Below are 15,763 nucleotides of genomic sequence, written 5' to 3' on the forward strand. Positions count from 1 at the left end.
TAAAAAACCCATCTATAACACACTCTCCGTCAATCTGAAGAACGCTTTCACAATGCAAAAGAACCCTTTAATAATGCAAAAGGTTCTTTGAGCGTTCATGGTTTTATATGGAACCATTTTCTTTACTGAAGAACCAGCTGGTTCTGAGACAGTTTCTTCCCCTGGGGCTGCTGAAAAGCCAGTAGTGCTGGTGCATCAGTCTATAGACCTGTCACTGCACCTCTGAGTCATCACGATGATCTCCATGGACAATCCACACCTCATCTACATCAACAGACTCACTCTGATCTCACTAACTTCAATCCAGCAAATCTATACTTACACATATAGACTGACATTGAAGAGTGTATGTCCATAAGTATCCAGCCAACCCTTGTAATGAGTGAATTCAGCTAAGGGTCACCCATTTATTCTACATAGAAAAGCACTGACCAATACAATTGGACGCTCTGGAGCAGCCACACATGAACCTAAGGTCACCATGTCCAATGCCAAGCTTGAGCTAGAGGGGTATAAAGCCCCCCAGCATTGGGCTGTGGAGCAGTGGAACTGTGTTCTCTGGAGTGATGGAGCTCCATCCGATACCTTTGGGATGAGTTGGAGTGATCCAGAACTGACCATCCAACATCAGTACCTGACCTCACTAATGTTCAATCAAATCCTCACAGCAGTGTTCCAACATCTAATGTGAAGCCGTTCTAGAAGAGTAGAGGTAGCAAAAGTGGGACAAACTCCCTATTAACACCCTTTATTTCAGAAGAAACACACACACTTTTGGACGTGTGGTGCACGTCATGATAAGTGCCGTCTGTTTGAAACAAGTGAAAACATTCAGAATCACAATACGCTCCTGCTAATGTTTTGTAGCAGGGCCATTTTCGAGGGCTCACATAGCGAATGCACCGGTCCTTATAAAAACACCACAGATGCTGGCAGTGACGCCAAGCTGTCAGATGCTGTTTTAGTCTCCATGTTTCATTCTTTGGGTGATTTGTTAGCTTATGTCTTCGGAATGAAGCCAAACTCTTCATCAAGCCTTCCAGTGAATAAGTAAGAAAACATTTGGTAACTGTTCTCTTTCTGTATAAATATTATCTAGCCGTGCGCACACTGTCCCACGAATCAACATACAGCAAGGACAGAGCGTCCTCTTCATTTGCAACATGAACAATATAATGGCTCAGAAGATTAGTGGGTCCTGAGCCAGATCCAGTGTTGCCTGGGTAACCTCTCGTAATGCTGCTGTGTGCCAGGGTTTTCACTATGTGTGTGTGTTTGTGTGCGCATACTTACCATTTTGTACTCTTTCCAGCCTCGTTGAAAATCGACGCTGCCGTTGATTCTGCGCTGAAACACTGTCCAGCCTCCTCCACCGGTCTCCATATCACAGAAGACCTACGATGACAGCGTAATTCATCTGAGTTACTGATCTGTTTCTTTTCTGAGATAATTCTCTATGTAAAGATCAAATAAGCTGACCTTCTCCTCATTTCATACTCATTAAAATGAAAAACTGGCAAATAATTGGACACATGCACTTACATGTGTAGCCAAAAGTATGTGGACACCTGACCCTCACACCTATGTGAGCTTCTTGGATGTCCCATTCCAAATCATGGGCATTAATATGGAGTTGCACCCCCTTTGCGACTATAACAGCCTCCACTCTTCTGGGAAGTTTTCCACAAGATTTTGGAGAGTGTCTGTGGGAATTTGTGCCCAATCATTCAAAAGAGCATTGGTGAGGTCAACACTGACGTTAGATGAGAGGGTCTGGCTCACAGTCGACGTTCCAGTTCATCCCAAAGGTGTTCAGTGGGGTTGAGGTCAGGGCTCTGTGCAGGCCACTGGAGTTCCTCCACACCAAACTGGTCACTCCATGTCTTTATGGAGCTGCTTTGTGCACAGGGGCTCGGTCATGCTGGAACAGGAAAGGCTCTTCCCCAAACTGCTGACACAAAGCTGGAGGCATAACTGTGTAAAATGTCTGTGTGTGCTGTTTATTTAACAAAATCACCGTCCACTGGAACTGAGAGGCCCAAACCCTGAAAAACAGCCCTGGCCTATTATCCCACCTCCACCAAACTTTACCTACCGGAATGTATAGTGCCAATAGTAATGTTCTCCTGACATCCACCAAACCCAGATTCATCATCAGACTCCAGAGAACACCTTTTCACTGCTCCAGAGTCCAGTGGCGGCGCTTTACACCACTCCAGTCGACGCTTGGCATTGCGCATAGTGATCTTAGGCTTGTGTGCAGCTGCTCAGCCATAGAAACCATTTCATGAAGCTCTGATGCACAGTTCTTGTGTTGATGTTGCTCCAGAGGCAGTTTGGAACTCTATACAGGCGGCTGCAACAGAGGATGGGCATTTTGTACTTGCTTCAGCACTCGGCGGCCCTGTTCTGTGAGTTTGCTTGGTCTACTGCTTTGTAGCTGAGCTGTTGCTCCTAGATGCTTCCATTTCACAATAATAGCACTTACAGTAAACAGGGGCAGATCTAGCAGGGCAGAAATGTCACAAAGTGACTTGTGGCAAAGGTGGCATCCTATGACAGCGCCGCGTTTAAAGTCACTGAGCTCATCAGTACGACCCTCTACTGTGTTTGCATGGCTTTGGATTTTATACACCTGTTGGCAATGAGTGTGGCTGAAACACCTGAACTCCACACACTTGGTGTCCACATACTTTTGGCCATGTAGTGTAAGTTTTCCAGTGAAACAAACTTCACTTCCTGCAGAAGGAGTATGAGGTGGACAAAATAATGGAAACACCAGTAGTTAACCAGGTAAAATGATTTAAAAGGGAATTCATCCGTGCATAATTCAGTGATTAAGATGTGAAATGGCTCATTGTAGAGAAACATGCTTGCTTGGTTTTCTTTACAGTGGCTTTTGATAGGAACCAGGGGTCATGAATATTACCATTTTATATACTTTTTAAAACCAGTGAACCTACACATACGTAAATGCTGATGATGGTAAAATAGTGAAATTAAAAAAAAAAAAAATTCTTTCTACTTAAAATAGTCATGTATCTCTCCACTTTACACATAGTTGAAGCCAAAACCTTCTCACACATCAGGCAGCGTATTCATAATCACACTCATATCATTCATGTAGTAACTTTCTGTGAGGGAGCTTTTAGAGGTGAACATCTGGTTCCTATCACCACCACTGTGAACAGTTCTGACTCACTAAGTTTCTCTAGAACGGAGCGTTTCACACCAAACCACTCTGAATGATAGCTTATGTCTTTTTATTGAATTATACACAGATTTTGTTACTATAGTTCTACTTTGTTTAGTCCTAGTTTTTTTCATATGTTGCAGAAATCTGTAGGTTGCTTTTATGTAACTCCTGTTAATGTTGCTCAAATATTTAAAAAAAAATTGTAAGCAAAAAAACAGACTAACAGACCAATAGACAAAAATGATTATTAAGCAATGAGTCATTGTTCATCCTTTCTTCCACATCAATATGTGCATGTTAATAGAAGATGTCTTTATCTTACACTGTCTGTTGCCAAACGTTTATGTTGGTGGTGGAGCCATAATGGTATGGGCAGCTACTGCATGGCAGTCATTAAGCTTGGTGATTTCTAAGCATATAATGGCCAACGATGGCCAAGAAATTGGAGACCAGTTTCCAGGACCAGGTGCACACTATTGCGCAAACACTGTTCCCTCAAGATGTTCCCATATTCCAAGATAACAATGAGCCCATGAACACATTCACGCAGATAAAATAGCCCTTCATGGTCTCCTCGTTCACCAGACTTGAACATCGTTCCTCCTTATGTGAGGTCCTGGAGTGCAAAGTCCATTTTTCTCTTTCATCCCTAAAATAACTAAAAGCTTCACTCCTTGATGAATGCTCCTCTATCCCTCTCCGCACAGACTTCCAAGAAGGACTGAAGCTGTTAGGAGGCGAATGGTGGCCCTACGCCTTTTGGGGTGCTTGACATTAATACAGTGTGGTGCATAAGTAATTGGACGGTGTTGATTGTTTTGGCACTGTACTCTGACGTTTAAAACACAGTGTCAGCTTTAATTTGAGCCTATTTACATCTACAGGATAGACTATGTAGAAACATATCCAGCCCCTTGCCATTTTAGATGACCATAATTAGACATACCAACCTGATCTTGAAGGGGAGTTCCACCAATTTTTCAAAATTTCTGTATAATTGAATCATTCAGAGTGGTTTGATGTGAAATGCTCAGTTTATAGAAACACTTGAAGTGTTTACTGCCTCCAGATGTCCTGAATGGTTTAACCCGCAGAGACATATTACATGAAATGGTTATGAATATCCTGCCTGATGTCTGACATTGTTTTACACACTTAAAGTTCTTCTATTGTTACAGTGTCAAGCTTGTAACAATAGAAGAACCTTTTTTGGTGCTATAACACCTTGAACACTTTGAAGAACCCTTTGCATGATTAAAGCGTTCTTTGAATCAAGAAAAGCTCCTCAGATCGATTGAGTGTTTTTATAAGGTTTTATTTAGAGCTATATAATTTTCTATAGGGCCAAAAAAGGTTATTCTATTGTTACAGTCCTGACATTGTAACAATAGAAGAACTCTTTTTTGGTCCTATATAGAACCCTATTCAAAAATCTCCATCAATCCGAAGATCCCTTTCATGACGCAAAGAAACCTTTAATCATGCAAAGGGTTCTTTCAGTGTTCATGGTTCTATACAGAACCATTTTCTTTAATAAAGAACCCTTAAAGAACTATCATTTTTAAGAGTATACAATAGTTTTGAGGAAGGAATTTTGTTTTAGGAAGGTCTAAAACAATTTTTAAACAGATTCATGGTGGAGGGATCCATGCAGGACATTCTAAGGCAAATAGTCCCCAAAGAATAATGTTCAGATTTATCCCTATTTTCCATCATCAACATTCCATATAAAAGCTCAGAAGACTCGTGTAGGTTCACTGTTGGTTTTGGATAGTAAATAAAACGTCTATATTTGTGTGGAGTCATGGCGACCCCTGGTTCCTATCACCACCACTAAAGAAATCACAAGAAATTTGAGTCTCAACAAATCAACCATTTCTCACCAAACCACTCTATATAATGTTTATATCTCTGTTGAATTATTTTAAAATTTAACTGTGAATTGCAGTTTTAATCCTTTGCACTTTGGAATCAATGACTGCCTGAAGTCTGCAACCCATAGACGTCACCATGTCTTGTGTATCTTCTCTGGTTTTGCTGCCAGCTCTGCATAGCAGTTATTTTATGTTCCTGCTAGTTGTGGGTCTTTTTGCATTCAGTCTTGTCTTCTGCATGGTCACTGGGCTTCAGATTGGATGGCTGACTTGGATAGTCAAAAGCATTCCACTCTGGACATCCAAAAACACCATAGTTGCTTCAGTAGTTCAGTAGAGGATGAAGAATCCTCCACTAAGTGCTGCAGTTTTGGGTTGAATCTCAGGACTAAAACCTATTGAACCCAACACCTCAGTGGCCATACATTCAGAGATTCTGCTGAGGTTCCCTATATATGACTAAAATCTGCCCCCAGAGTGGTGGGTCAGCATGCATGTCGACAGTTGTCAGTAAAATGGATGTGAAATTGGAGTTTTATGCTTCCTATGTCTGTATAAAAGCTGCCTTTACTGTTGGATGCACTGCGTCAGTTTCTGAGCGACCTGCTGAAGACAAAATGCTCCAAAACAGACATTTTTCCTCTGAACGTTGCCGGATCCTCTGAATAACAGGGTGATTAAGGAGCTGAAATGTGAATATTACTTCATGCAAGTTAACACTGTTGCACTCCCAGAGGAAAATAATTATGATTGTCTCAGAGAAATAAAGCAGATCTCAATATTATATTAACGTTCACTGATTTCTGAACTGTTTCTCCTGAACCTCCTCAGGAGAACAGAGGAGATTAACCTCAGCATCTCACTGTGAGAAGTTCTGGTGATGGAGAAAAGCGGGAGTTCTCCTTCTGCACTGTGCGACTGCTGAGAGAGTTCTGTGATATAGAATAGAGCTTTATATGAAAACTGAGATCTCACACTTTTCTTATGGAGATATTACCCAGCTGAGACTGTGGTGAGACGAGTCAGGCATGTTAATCCTCACTCTGGTTTTAAACTGGACTTAACCATGTCTAGGAGATGTATCTGAGATCTCATTTAGGATATTTCGGTCCCCTGGGCTGATATCATAAGACTGACCTCACCAAAATGCTGCACACAAACCAGCAGGCTTGTCCAGTGTGGTAGTTTAGAGGTTTTGAGAGTTTTAGGCTGCAGTCTGAGTCGCTGGTGTTGGAATATAACTGTTACGGGACGGCAGGAAGCCGGACCCAAATGCAGAGAGGAAAACCCGTGAGAAAGGGTCTTAAATGAGTGTATTGAGGTGACGCAGTGTGAATTTGGTGATTGTGCACATCTGGAGTTGAGGTGGCTCGGAGCCAGGCTGGAACCACCAATGTACTGATGGCTCAAACAAAGCCTGAGATAGAAAAAGTGAAATAAAAGATAATCAGAAAACAAAAAATGACACTTCCTCTGTGATTCTGAGAGGAAGGTCAACTCTTTGTATGGCTTGGAGTCGTTTCTTGCTCAAGCCTTCTTTTTGGCTTTTAAGTAGTTTTGGGGCAATTTCTCTCTTTTGTTTTTCCAGCCCTCTTTTCTTTACTTATTCCTTTTGTTTAAATACCCACCTGGGCTAAGTACCGTACCAGTCACCCCTCTACAAAGGTGTGACAAAGGGCTGCTGTTTGAAACAGCCTTAAGTAGAGGTGTCCACAGGTGTGCCAGGTTGGGTCTAATAAGCCCGAGGGCTTCTGGGAATTGGAGTTCCCTGAATTTATGGCACCTTGCTGCCGTCGCCCTCTGCTGGCGGCTGGCGGTGCAGGCTGGGCCCTTGCAATAACAGTGTTGAAGTTTAACAGTGAACTTACTTTCAGTTTTATTTCAGTGCTTAGTTTTGTTAGTGTTAGCTTGATTATTGCATGTATGTAGCATCAGTTTTATTTTGACTCCTTAACAGCCTCATAATTCAGAAGTTCCCGTGAAATTCAGGGAAAATGTACACAAATTACTCATTTAAATTACTCAGACAAACTTACCTTAACTACTTTACTCTCTTCAAAAAAGTAATGAGTAATCTCATTACCCATTCATTTATTAAAACCCAAACACATCTGTAACATCTGGATACCTAACAGACACTGCCTGTTTAAAATGATGAATGGCTGATGCTGTATGAAAACTGAAGAACTAGCCAGTTGATACAGCCTGAAAACAGCCTTAAAATAAAATATTTAGATATTTAAAATATTTAATATTGAGGTTAATGTGAGGGTCAGGATTAGGACCAGGGTGAGGGTTAAGATTAGGTTTTAGGTTGTGGTTAAGGTAAGATTTAGGATTAGGGCCAGGGTGAGAATAGGATTAGGTTGTAAACTGAGGTTAAGGTTAGGATTAGTGCCAGGGTGATGGTCAGGATTAGGTTTTGAGCTGAGGTTAAAATTAGGGTTGGGATCAGGTTTAGGTGAGGGTTAGGATTAGGTTTTAAATTGAGGCTAAGGTTAGGATTAGTGCCAGGGTGATGGTCAGGATTAGGTTTTGGGTAAAGGTTAGGATTAGGATTAGGGCCAGGTTGAGGATTAGGTTCAGGGTAAGGTTGGGTAAGGTTAGGTTTTGTATAATGTAACATATTAACAATACATCTACTTAATGTACCAACAGCCAGTCTTCAAGATATTTATCTCAATGTATTCAGATACTTCACTACTGCTACTTCACTGATATGTTGTTGATGTGTTACTGATATTAAGAATCTATTAATTACCTACAAAGTGCCACTCAATATAGTGTTACTTAGGAATTTAGGAATCAAATGTAAAGATTATGGAGCTATTCCTGAGTGAAAATCATGTTGGACCTGTTCAGGTTGGTGTTTTACATTAGCCTGATTAGATGTTTCGACAGATTGTGTGTTGAGTTTACAGTGCTGCACAGTCAGCTGTCACAGGTAGAACAGACCTGCAAATAATCTATATAGAGGAAATATATGATTTAAATGCATGACACGAAATTAATATTGCTCTGCTTGAGATGTATGGGTACCACAAGTAACATATATCTTATAACTGTAATGTGATTACAACAATTTATACTGTATTTGTTACATGCAAATATCTTTACATTACATTTAACATTACTGTAATGTGTTCCTTTGTACTGCATTACCCCCAAAACTGCTTGTAAGTTACAATGCTATGAAAGAAAAGAGTGAAAGTGGGGATCTGCTTGTGGTTTCAGATGTTAATCTTCAACTGTTCACAAGCTTTTGTTCCAGATGAACATTGGTGTATTTTTTTAAGCTGTAAACTGTAACGGTGGTTTGCATATTGTGGTAAACCCTCTGAGGTCAACTGGTGTGACCTTGTCTTCCTAATCAATACACCAAAAGTAAATACCCTTGGATTCTGGGTGAAGTTCTTGCTCCATTCTACAGTTTTTCTTCATGACTGAGTAATCTTCAGTCATCCACTATGGTGGTCTTCCTTGGACTGCCAGGTTGTTTGCTATTGCCAAGCTCACTAGTGCATTCTTTCTTCTTAACAGTGACCCAAACAGTCGATTTTGACATGCCTAATGTTTTGGCTCCGTATCTGATTGACGTATTCTGATTTTTTAGCCTCATGATACCCGGCTTTACTGGAAATGACATTTCTTTGGTCCTCATGTGGGGAAACAATTTTAAACGCAAATGCCACATTTAAAATTAACTTTAAACCTCTTGTTAGCTCACTTGTGCGTGAACTAAGGGCGCAAAAACACATTATTGGCCAAGAAACAACCGAGCAGCCAACTGCAGATTACTGATGGACCCCTGGATTGGGGGGGATATGTATAAAGGGCTGAGTCGCACAAACGTAAATACCCTAACTAAACCATGATCATGTAAACAGTACAATTTGACCATCATGGTCTGATTAAGGCCAAAAACCTAGTTGGAAACACTTTATTTGATGGCCACCTACACAGGGACCTTATAACAAATGCCTAAGCACTGAATGACATTTTATAAAGTGATACTTGAATATTAATAAATAGCTAATGCGGCTTTATGTATTATACATATTACATTGACAAAAAGGGGCCTCAAAATAAAGTGATGAAGTGATGAAGTCATTAAGCAGGTAATGGAGCTGTTAGAAGTTGAGAGCAACATATGAGTTCTGTGTATTTTCTGTTGAGTTAAAGTACAAAAGTACACTTTCTATTAATGAACTCTTTTTCACAACTGCAGCTGCTCGTGTCCAATTAAGGACATTGTTTGATAGAACACTTGACGCTTAAGTACATCCAAAAGCTGGTAATGTTGTACTTTTGTTCTCAAGTAGAAATACAGACAGGAAACGTTTACCCCAGTAATGTTTTACCAAGAGTATTTCTGCTTTTACTCAAGTACACTGTAAAAAAATGGCTTCTCAAATCAACCGAAAAATTACTTTGTGTGGTAAAAAGTAAATTAACTAGTTTTATTCAACCTAAATAAATACTTTGAATGCATGATTTTTTCAATGAATGGAATTTGAGTTGAATTAGACTAGTTCTGTTGCTAGTTACTGCATGAAGTAATTTTTTAGGTTGATCTGATGAGCCAATTTTTACACTACACTGTTAGAAATAAAGGTTCTGTGCAGGTATATTTCTCGTTCATCAAGGTACAAACAGTGTAAATGTTCCCTCAAAGCTCCAACAGTGGTTTTAAGGTCTGATTGTGAACCTTAAATAAGTTTTTCCAGGTGAAAAGTTCGTATTTGCACCTTTTCATAACCGAATGTTTTAAACAGAACAGTAAAATAAAGGCCTGGAGACGAGACGGGGTGTGTGGAGTCAGTACAGCTTAGAACATATCATTTCAGTGGATTATGGTTCAGTTATGTTCCCTGACTAAAGGTACTGAGATGGAGCCTTGAGGGTCCCACCCCAGTGACAGTTTAGTACCTTTATTTCTGAGAGTGTGTGCAGGATTTTTGTGATGTGTTTATTCATACATGTGGGAGAAGTTTGTAGGCATGAAAATCTGCCTTACAAGATCCAATATTTGGGAACATATTGGATTTCTGTCAGCGCAGTGTCATTTACATTTACAGCATTTGGCAGATGCTCTTATCCAGAGCGACTTACAACTCGATCATTTTTACACAGGTAGGTGAAGGGAGTGTTAGGAGTCTTGCCCAAGGACTCTTATTGGTATAGTGTAGGATGCTTACCCAGGTGGGGACTGAACGCCAGTCTACAGCGTAGAAGGTAGTGGTGTTATGCCTTATAAAACATCCTCGCTCACTTTCGCAACATTATGCTGCGCTTTCTGCAGAGTTTGTGTGTTTTAGATATTTAAACAGATGGAAAAAAGACCGCCAATGTTTTCAAACAGCAAACTCATTCATGGATTAATTTTGGTTGCGTCCTGAAGGTGGCGCTTACCGTTGTAAACCCAGTCTTTGCTGACGCACATATAAACGGGACTATAAATGAACTAGTCTTTTATACAGCTCTCGGTTCAGTGCACTTTCTTAGATTAGTCAGGCTGTAGTTTCATTCCAATTGTATTGTATTGTTCACTCCAAATTCAACATATTGCAGAACTGAGCCAATAAACCAAAATTAAATCACTTACTTTCAGAGTTTGCTGTTTATTTTTGGTGTTTGTCTTATTTTGTCCACCTCCTGCATAGTAATTTTCCCAGTAGGGCGATCATACTTTACGCCTGCTGGGCAGAGGGCCGTACCTTGGTGGGTTCTGTCATGTCTCCAATGTAAATGTGATAGACTCCGCTGCTGTTTTGACCAGACTTGTAGATCTCAGCACAGTCTCGAAACCTCCTTTCGCTTGGCATGGAGTCGGACACTGTAAAGGGAAAAATGTTGAAGTTATCAAGTTTAGCGCAGAATGGAAATATATCTGTAAAATAAATGCTAACATCACACTGCTAGAAGATGCTAACAGCAGCCAGATCAGGAATTCCCTCAGTTTGAGTGGTGGTGATAGGAACCAGGGGTCGCCATGACTACAAAACCAATATAGACATTTTATTTACTATCCAAAACCACCAGTGAACCTGCATGAGTCTTCTGAGTTTATATGGAATGATAATGATGGTAAAATAGTGTAAAACCTGAAATAATAAGTTTTCTTTGGGGACTGTTTTGCCTCACAACTTGTCTGCCATGAATGGAATCGTACAATAATGTCTCAGACATCAGGCAGTGAATTCATAACCATTTCCTGTAGTAACTTTCTGTGAGGGAGCTTTTAGAGGTGGACGTCTGGTTCCTATCACCACCACTGTGAACAATTCTGACCCTAGATTTCATATTAAACCACTCTGAATGACATTGTTTACATCCTAACCACTTAGTTGTGCAGAAAGTTTTAAAAATTGGTGGAATTGCTCTTTAGGTGTTCACTATCCAAAACTGGCCCTCAAAGCCAGACTGTGCAACAGTTTCTTTCCACAAGCCATCAGATTCCTCAACTCCCACGGACTGAATCGAAAGACACCCACACAGACACACACACACACACGCACACACTTATACATAACAATATGAGACCATCACATTCTTCCTGCCAGTCCAGATTATGTCCGTGACATGGTGTTTTAATATGGTAATTGCATTGCATTGAAATACTTCACTTGATATAACTTATTGGCTGCTAGAATTACTGTATCAACCAAATACTGTGTTCCATTGCTGTTCTGGTTGCTACCTCAGTGACTGCCACGCTCATATATGCTAGGCTCTCTGCTAAGCTGCTAATATGTCATAGTACATTACATCCTCCTTTGCACAGCTCCTCATCCTCTCAGTACCGTGTACTGCCTGTGTTCTGTTTTGCATTTATTGTAAGTATTTCATATTTATTTATTGTACTGTATTGTCTGCCCTGCACTGTGTTTATTGTATTGTCTTGCACTTGTGTTCCTATGTTGGTCCTGGAGGAATGTTGTTTCGTTCCACTGTGTACTTGTATACAGCTGAAACGACAATAAAGCCTCTTGAACTTGAACTCTTGTACACTATAAGTATCACACGCAAAGCTGCGTTTTGAGACTATGTTATTCGGGCAAGATATCTTTGCTGTTGGAGATTATTTTCATCATTCAAATGACACAAAACTAGCTCACATGCTAAAACGGTGAAAGTGAGCTGATATGTTCTCTGACCATTAAAACCATTGTGTTAGCTGAGCTTATCCACACATATGAGCCTGTGTATATGTGTGGTTGTGATGTATGATACATTAATTGCGCTCAAACAGAGCCAAAGACATCGAAAACAAGAGCTTACTCCAAAAATATGTGGTATATTTATTCGTTTAGACCCCTGTAATTCATGTGATTCTCTATATTTGCTTAATGTAAACCGATCAGGGACGTCCATATGAGTAACACCAGAGCCGCTAAGCACCAGAACTGCTAAGACAGCACAAATAATACTCAGGAGGGACACTAGGAGGCAATAACAATCTCAGTCTGAGAAAGTGTAGTTTTTATTTACGTGTAAGACACAAATAAGGGGAGATGAAGGTAACATACCGAGCGGAACCACAGGAATCGCCTGACTGACTTCCAACTTTTCCATAGAGCTCAGTTATTTTACACTTACATACAATCATATACAAAGGTTTGTGCTCCCTGGTCAAATTCCACGTTGTTGTTGATTTTCTAAGTGAAAATAAGTAACACATCCTCTACAGAGACACACTTAAAGCATGAAACTATTTTGTTTATTTACTAACAATTATCTTCATCATTTTTTAATCAGATGTGGCACAAAACAAGCACAAGTACTCACCATGTAATGATTATTATTGTATTACTATATTGTGATCATTATCATGCAAATTATCATTATTGTTATTATTATTATGCAAAACAGTGCATCTTGTCAAGTGAAATTATCCTATTTTTTGCCAATATATCTAATATTTCTCATAATAAAATTGTTGCAAGCTTTTTATTTATTATTTAATGTATATCTAGTTACTCTGTAGTTGTTTAAAGCAGTTTTATCAAGTACAAATTTCACTGTATTGGCAAAGAGGTTTGCTTGTTTTAAGAAATATGCCTGAAAAAAGCAAAACTATCTGCTAATATAGTGAGAAATCACTTACGACAGATATAAATGTCCACAAAAAAATACATTTTTACATTGTGACCCTTCTTGCAATATATAGCAAGATGGAAAGTGATATAATGGCACAGTGTGATGTAACAGTATAACCAAGTTGTCTTTAAGAAAGCGCCTGTGTTTATGTGTACCTGTCCCGGGAGACACCAGGCTGAGGAGCGTGTGGACAGACTTCATCAGCTGCTGCTGTTGCCTCTGTAAGGCCGAGTTGTTGCTGCTGGCTGCCCGTAACTGCCTTTCCAGAGCCGTGATGGCAGCCGCCTGTTTCCCCACCAGATCCCTCAGCCTCTCCTTCTCCTCCTTCATGTCCTCCAGCTCTGTCCGCTGCTGCGTCTCCAGCACCAGCACTTTACTCTCCAGACGACTGCAGGAAACAAGGCACTCACATCAAAGCCCAGCCTTTCTAATGCAATATCAGCAAACAAAGTGAAGCCTGTAGACGCTTGATTTGAATCGACTTCTCATCCCATCCATGACTGTCTTACATTTGGTTAGATATGTTTAAAGCAGGGACTTATGAGGGAATGTGTTACAGTGATTTTATTTATTTTTATTAATTAATTTATATACATTCCTTTTGGTTTATAAATGTTTACATGCCCAGACTCCAGTATATTTGCAGGATCGTCTTCTTCCTCAAACTCATGCTGCAGTTTTGCTTTGGTCTGGATCCTCAAATCTGCTGGTAGTTCCATGTTAATAACTTCCTGAGTCTTTAAGGAAATTCTGGATCTTTATCTCTTTTTAAAAAGAATATTAAGACTTTTCTTTTTAGATGTTTTCATAAATTCATTTTTGTTTTATTTTTCTGTAAAGCACCTTGAGTTGACATTGTCACGAAAAGTGTGCTATATAAATAAAATTTAGTATTATTATTATTAACACGCAGTAAAAAGCCTAAAACTCCTTTAACTGTACACATTTAAAAAAGGTGGTTCTTCAAGGGTTCTTTAGTAAAGATAATGGTTCTATATGGAACCATGAACACTCAAAGAACCCACTCAAAGAAGGAAAATGTGCTGTAGATGCTTAAAAGGGTTAAAAAGGGTTATGGTGTCAAGCTTGTTACAATAGAATAACCTTTTTTGGTGCTATATAGAACCCTTTTCATAGAACCATCTACAATACATTCTCCATCAATCTGAAAAACCCTTTTAATATAGGTAAGAACCCTTTAATCATGCAAAAGGTTCTTTGAGTGTTTATGGTTTAACATAGAACCATTTTCATTACTAAAGAACCCTTCAAGAGCCCTTTTTAATTATGTAGTGAAATCACTGTGGCCTCTTGTGGTTCTTCAAGCGTTCTTTAATAAAGAAAATTGTTCTAGATGGAACCATTAACACTCAAAGAACCCTTTGCATGATTAAATGGTTCTTTGCATCATGAAAGCGTTCTTCAGATTGATGGAGAATGTGTTGTATATGGTTCTATATAGAACCTTTTTGAAAAGGGTTCAATATAGCACCAAAAAGAGTGACGGTGCCAAGCTTGTTACAATAGAAGAACCTTTTTTTGGCACTTTATAGAACCTTTTTCATAGAACCATCTACAACACATTCTCAATCAATCTGAAAAACCCTTTTAATATAGCCAAGAAACTTGTAATCATACAAAGGGTTCTTTGAGTGTTTATGGTTCTATATAGAACTATTTTCTTTACTAAAGAACCCTTCAAGAACCCTTTTTAAGTGTGTATAGAAATCACGGTGGCCTCTTGTGCATAATTGCTTTAATAAAATGGCAACTAAATGCAACAGGCTGAAATATGCTAAAATAAATTCAATAAATTATTAGATTTATTTTTAGTCACCATCATAATAAACTATTTTACTGCCCAGCAATGTAGTTTGTTAACAGGCTGTCATAACAGTCAAAGATTATGTCATGAACAGCACAATAGTTATACATAACTGCCACATTAATACAGTATTTGACTGATGTGTGCAGTCATATGTGGTTATTTCGAGTATTTTACGATGTGGCTCAGCAAATCAGAAACGTCCACTTTTCTGTCTCTCCACAGGAGTCACTGGTGTTACTGATCCTCATTGGTGTTACACATAATAAAGGGAACACCAGAGACATTTTTAATGAAACATGCATTTTATAAAACGGCTGCTACAGAGCATCAAACCACATGTTGTCAATCATGGAATATCCACTAAAATATGGAATTTAATCCATTTGTATTCTATTTTTTCACAGTTACCTCAGAATAAAGTCGGTCACACCAGTGACTTCAGCTAAAAGCTTCATATGAAATCATGAGCTGAATGAGAAAATCTCTGCTAACTGAAAGACACAGTGGACTCACCATGTGCTTTTCTTCATAGACCCTCAGAAAACAGGTAAAAGGAAGCCGAGTGATGTCATCAGTGTGATTTTTATTCCAAAATAAGTGATTTTTTGTTATGCGGTAACACCAGTGACACGACTCCTGGGGAGCTTTCATTATATATTTTATAATATTTATTTTGCCTGTGTTTTCTTTATGTCATTTAATTCATATATTTCATAGTCATGTATAGGTTGTTGTAGTTAAAATTGCAATCATCATCTGCCTTCC

At 39.3% G+C, this 15,763-nt stretch overlaps 1 protein-coding gene across 1 annotated transcript in view; it reads right to left on the reverse strand.

Moving 5' to 3' along the window:
• The window catches only part of angpt4 (angiopoietin 4), a 78,423-nt gene that overhangs the window by 8,622 nt on the left and 54,038 nt on the right, over positions 1–15,763 (reverse strand). Inside the window, exons 4-6 of the mRNA XM_036571583.1 lie at positions 13,326–13,558; positions 10,788–10,906; positions 1,294–1,395 (exon numbers count right to left, since the gene is read on the reverse strand). Coding sequence (XP_036427476.1) covers positions 1,294–1,395; positions 10,788–10,906; positions 13,326–13,558 — 454 coding nt within the window. The remainder of the gene's footprint in view (positions 1–1,293; positions 1,396–10,787; positions 10,907–13,325; positions 13,559–15,763) is intronic.

The sequence above is a fragment of the Colossoma macropomum genome, unplaced genomic scaffold, assembly GCF_904425465.1.
Source record: "Colossoma macropomum unplaced genomic scaffold, Colossoma_macropomum, whole genome shotgun sequence".
NCBI lineage: Eukaryota > Metazoa > Chordata > Actinopteri > Characiformes > Serrasalmidae > Colossoma > Colossoma macropomum.